Here is a 5,883-nt window from a genome sequence, read left to right as displayed (position 1 = left end):
TGGGTGGGGAGAATTTCCTAACCCAACTCCATAATCTTGTGTTGGGTCAAACGTGCCACATGTGGACGTGCATTGTCGTGGAGAACAAGAACACCTTTCCGATTGACGAGTGAAGGGCCATTTCTGATGAAGAACTTGATTTAAACGTTCCAGTTCCTGACTATAGATCTCTGTATTGACAATTTGCTGTGGATTGAGGAGTTCGAAATGAATTACTCCTTTGATGTCCCACCAAATGCAAAGCATCACCTTCTGCGGATGAAGTCCAGGTCTTGGGTCGGAAGTGTTTTTGTTTAGGACTGAGCCATTGTTTTTAGCGTTTAATATTCGCATAGAGAATCCATTTTTCATCACCGGTGACAATTCTGTTCCAAAACGGTTCATGCACATTACGCGCCAGAAGAGACGAATCAACGTTCACGCGTTGGAAACGATGATCATCGGAGAGTTCGTGAGGCACCCAAACACCTTCTTTATAGAGTTTTTCCATATTCCTTAGATGTTTACGTATTGTTTCATGAGAGACATGAAATTTCACGAGTGTGATGCCCTGGGTTAGACTCGACAATCGTCTTCAGAGCATCAATATCAATTCCAACATGTCGACCCCTGCCATCACAGTTTTTAAGACTAAAGTCACCTGAACTAAATTTGCTGAACCATCGTTGACAGTTAGGAACGTTCAAAACATTTCCATAAACTTCTTTGATATTCTTTGTGGCTACAGAGGCGTTGTTTCCCTTCTTGTATTCAAACATCATTACATCCCGAATGTGTGTCTCGTCGTGTGCCATCACTACAAAGGATTAGGGTATTCTAAACTTTACGCATTATATAGGCTACACTAACGTGATGTTTAGGCGGTTCTATTAACTATTATAGGTGATGTACGTTTTTTGAAGGATGGTTAATGAAAGTGTTCCAAAATACGACATTATTTCTTGACGACCTAATAGATAAACAATAAATATTACAGTTGGAACCTCACTGTATTTAGAACTTGGTTATAAATACAACCTTCCCATGTCTATTGAAACACTGCATTAAAAAATAACAACAACAAGCAAACAAGGAAAGAAAAACTTTTCAAAAAAGGAAGTAAGTGTAAGGATGACATTTGTATCATCCCTACATAATAGCACAGATACACAGTATAGTAGAATGTTAACAGACAAAAATATGATAAATTAAACTCAATTGTGATTGAATATTTAGATACGTTGATATATGTTAATTCTTGTCTATGATACGATGCAAGTGCCATCCCTACCATCTTGTTTATATTGTTTTTGAAGGATTGATTTTAGCCATCCCTACATTTACTTCCTGTTTCGAGACGTTTTTCTTTACTTGTATAGCTTGTAATCCGATAAATGGTAATAATAACAACTTAAAATTAGGGGACTATAAAAAAGGGGGAGGGGGAGATCTCCAAGGAAGGGCATGGTAGGTAATATAATGATATACTGTCATCTATAAAATAATTTTTGATTTTAATCTATCATAAAATATGATGAAATGGATAATTATCGCCAGATAAGTAGCCCAAGGTAACTCATTATGTTAAAACATACAAATAATATGTATAATTAAGCAGTATGACTTGCACGCGCGTGCGATTTTCGAGCCAAGCTGAAATGAGGGTCCACACACGTCTCCACGTTTTGGTATAATTTGTAAATTTTCTCTGAAGTTATAACTTTGATAAAAAAAAACTTTTTAAGTCGCTAAATCAACCATCGATCTGCTCTTAAGGTTTTACTGACTTCATATAGAAAATTATTAAAATAAGCAACACAAAACAAATACGTTTATTAAAATACAAAAAAATAAAAATTCACTCTTCAGTTTTGATTTTTAATAAACGTATGCGCCCTATTTAAGCGGTGTGTAAGACGACCTACTCTGCTAGTCCGTCCCATATTGCCAGGTAAGTAACCCAGAATAACTAAAATATGATGAATTAGATAAGCGGTGTGTAAGACGACCTACTCTGCTAGTCCGTCCCATATTGCCAGGTAAGTAACCCAGAATAACTAAAATATAATGAATTAGATAAGCGGTGTGTAAGACGACCTACTCTGCTAGTCCGTCCCATATTGCCAGGTAAGTAACCCAGAATAACTAAAATATGATGAATTACATAAGCGGTGTGTAAGACGACCTACTCTGCTAGTCCGTCCCATATTGCCAGGTAAGTAACCCAGAGTACCTAAAATATGATGAATTAGATAAGCGGTGTGTAAGACGACCTACTCTGCTAATCCGTCCCATATTGCCAGGGCAGTTCGAAGAAGAATTTCGTTTCCTTCCAGGAATATGAGGTCCCACACCTGTAAAACAGTGGATTTTGGCAGACAGGTGGAGAAGAGCGTGAGAAACCACTGCATGGTGAACACATTGGTCAGTGGTGGTTCATAACTGGCCCCTGGAAACATGGAAAATATTAAAATATGTAGATACTCGAACTAGTTATACTTGTCGTGAGACATTATCATTATTATGCCTATTATATATTAAACAATGCATTATTTATCTAGTCCCTTGGGGACTTTCAAGAATTAGGAGAGTGTATAATAATAGCATTTCAACGGCTGGAACACAAACACAGTTGTGACCTCGGGAATGGATATGGCGAACATAGTTTGGTTGGAATATTGTTGTCATATAATCTTCTAAGAATGTAGTGATAAAAAATGTAACAGGCCTAATACTAAAGTATAATTAATTATAATCGTGGTTCGCCAGATTGGAAAAGGCGTTTACACCATAACATCTGTTATTATACTCAAACTACGGTAAAATTTTGCATCAAATATGCTTCAAGTAAAGTAAAAAAACACACAAAAAAAACATTAACTACAATGGAATAAGTAAAAACTAACCTTTTCATTCTTTCAGCTACGTTTTTTGTGTTAGTGGTTTTGAAATTGATTACGACATTGTTATGGACACGCTACTCCATTAACCTATAGGTGAAATGATGAAGTGGGAATGACGATGTTTTCAAGTTTGGAAAACCGTGTTATGCTGTATTACATAACGTGTACACAGTTACTCTTAAAAGATGGAAATATTTTGTAAAGTCTAAGACTTACCTGTAGAACTGTCTCTTGCTTCTGCCTGTAGCTTATCCAAATGGCGCGAGAGACAAATTAAGCGCATGCGCAGTAGATCTCTAATTACAGCCATATCCACGGAAAGTCCTCTCAGGTGATTCGCAAAATAGCCTTCTGGAAGAACGCCCTCTATGAGAAATATCATGACCTAAAAATAAAATTAAAAAGTGTGTAGTGTGTAGTTCGTGAAATATGTTTTAAAATGTTTGGATAACTTAGTAAGTACGCAAGCTGTTTGGGGGGAGCTGCCGATGAAGTTTGTAGTGGAACAAAGTCAAAGTTTTGTCAACTAGCACGAACTGATTTGTCAGAATTGCTAGTATGGTAGTTGCTATTGAAAGAAATCACAGTTTCAACCTTTTGATATTCGAGTACTGGCTAATAGGACAGTTCACTCCTTGGAACAAAGAAAACGGTTTACAAAGTACTAACGAACTCGTAAGTTCTCCAGTGACATTCGAGTGTTCGTTTGTTTACGAGTAAGTATCTGACACTGTGCCTAATTTTGAACTACAAGGAAAGCAATCAGCCGGCAGCACCCGCCTCTAATTCTTGAGCTACTCTTTACCAAGGAAAAGTGAGATTGAACGTCACATTATAACGTCCTCACAGCTGAAAGAACGAGCACATTCAGCGCCTCGATTGGATTCCGTAATCCACAGATTGCAAGTCAAGCGTCATAACCATTAGGCCATGCCACCCCCCACCCGATGATATTTAATGGAAGATGATTGGATTATGTGATCCACAGATTGTAAGTCAAGCGTCCTAACCATTAGGCCATGCCACCCCCCACCCGATGATATTTAATAGAAGAATAGTCAAAAGTCTGGACCTACTTATTCACTTTTACTGAGTTAATTCAGACTAGTTACGTTAGAATCCGTCTACAGGGGTCGTTTCTATAATCAAATAAGTTTTATTTAGATAAAGAAATTCTACATACTCAACTACAGCTCAGCAGGTTTGGGAATCGATGGGAATATAAGTAAAGTCGCGTGAAGAATTAAATAACAATGGGAATGTCGAACCATGTTCGGGTTTTGAAGATCTGTCAGATACAACAAAGGAGTTTTAGGTTAGATTTGTACTTTTATAAACCCACACTTCGCGATCAGAGACAGAACGTGTTCGGGTTTTGAAGATCTGGCTACATGAACATGTTACTTGCGAACACACTTTTTCACCCAGAACACGGTGTTTATATACAATACTAATAGAAAACACAAGTAACTTTATTTTTCAGCTACACATTCAGATTCAATGTTATCATTTAGAACATCTAAAGTCTGTGTTCCAAGCTCGATTAAGTCCATCTTAACAGATTTATTAAAGACCTGTGGATTCGTTCTAAATATATTTACTTTTTAAGTACTAAAAAAAGTCAACAAAAAACACAACAAAATTGTTGTTAAGTGCAAAGCTGCACAATGGGCTACCTATGCTATGCCCTCAATTTTCAGTTTTACCGCTGAACCATTGGATGGAGGAGGGGTACGAAAAAGTAAAAATTCTGAACCGAGTTACAACTCCATAAAAACTCGAATTAATATCACACAAACGTCTTTTTGTTCTATAACCTGAAACTAAATAGACCAGTAACAAATAGCCTCCAGAGATGGAATTTGTAATTCACATCAGAAGTGGCTTTACCTTGAGGGCGTCCTCTTCTCTCCATTCCATGACCTCCAGAATAATGGCCGCCAACATGTTGAACCCTTGACAATAGCCGACTGCCTTGTTCCAACGTGCATACGCCAGTAAGACACGCTTCAGTAGTGCCTGGTTTATCTCGGCTTCTTCTCCACCAAACATACTACACCCTGTCCGGTGGAGGTCCTACATCAGATACAAGGTCAATCTTAGTCTTTACCTAACATGGACTTACAAATCATCACCAGTGTTGAAGAAATGGATGACTAATCGTCATAAATCTAAGAATGAATGAACTTAAAATAAAATATATGGATATTTAAAATATGGATTATTATATAATAGATAATGTCAATATATAATTAAATTCGATATTCAGTATTTATTATTGTATTTATTTATTATAAAAATATTTTTTATAGTTAACTTTATGAAGTAAAAATTATACACATTTGAATATACGTTGTGGTTTATGTGTGTAATAAAAGATTTTTTTTTTGGTATTTACGTTTGATTAGATAATAACACGTACATTGATAGATTCAGAGATTAAGATTGGGGACATATTGGTTGTGATGATGTATTGTGCGGATGATGTGCGTCGTATTATGTGATTACTTCCCTTCCATCATTCATTGGGTGCTCAGGGGACCACCTGTGAAGCTGCGAGAGTGCTACGCCCCCCCCCCCTCGTAATACTTCAATAAAATGTTCAGAGATTTATCTCAGGTTTTCTAGATGTCAGTAACAGAGATTTTGGAAATATGTCTTTTATTATAATCTTGATGAGTTAAATGTAACATGATAGGTAAAGTCAATAAGGTATCGTACTTTGAATTTATAGGAATACAAGCTGAATACCCGTCATACAATGATTAATTTTCCTTCTCAATATTATATCTAAATAAATGTTTTATGAAGAGATTTTCTGAAAGTAATTATAATCTAGTAACAATATATGTATGGAGAATGACTATCCTATTTCTAGACTTAAAATAAGACCCACCTATTCGAAAGCGCTCAAGTTTTGGGTCTTATTTTAAGTCTATTAATAGGATAGTCATTCTCCATACATATATTGTTACTAGATTATAATTACTTTCAGAAAATC

The 5,883-nt window shown here is 36.3% G+C and overlaps 1 protein-coding gene across 1 annotated transcript; it reads right to left on the bottom strand.

Moving 5' to 3' along the window:
* Window positions 1-2,252: 2,252 nt before the first annotated feature.
* LOC106477252 (TBC1 domain family member 30-like) lies at window positions 2,253-4,986 on the bottom strand (the record flags this gene model as incomplete). Its single annotated transcript, XM_013937841.2, is given in 3 exon segments — window positions 2,253-2,428; window positions 3,099-3,267; window positions 4,773-4,986. Coding segments are annotated over 3 exon segments (559 nt in total), but the record flags the coding sequence as incomplete, so codon positions are not given.
* Window positions 4,987-5,883: the final 897 nt, after the last annotated feature.

The sequence above is a fragment of the Limulus polyphemus genome, unplaced genomic scaffold, assembly GCF_000517525.1.
Source record: "Limulus polyphemus unplaced genomic scaffold, Limulus_polyphemus-2.1.2 Scaffold13609, whole genome shotgun sequence".
Lineage (NCBI taxonomy): Eukaryota > Metazoa > Arthropoda > Merostomata > Xiphosura > Limulidae > Limulus > Limulus polyphemus.
Note: the sequence above shows the minus strand (reverse complement) of the source record. Positions and strands in the feature narration are given on the sequence as shown.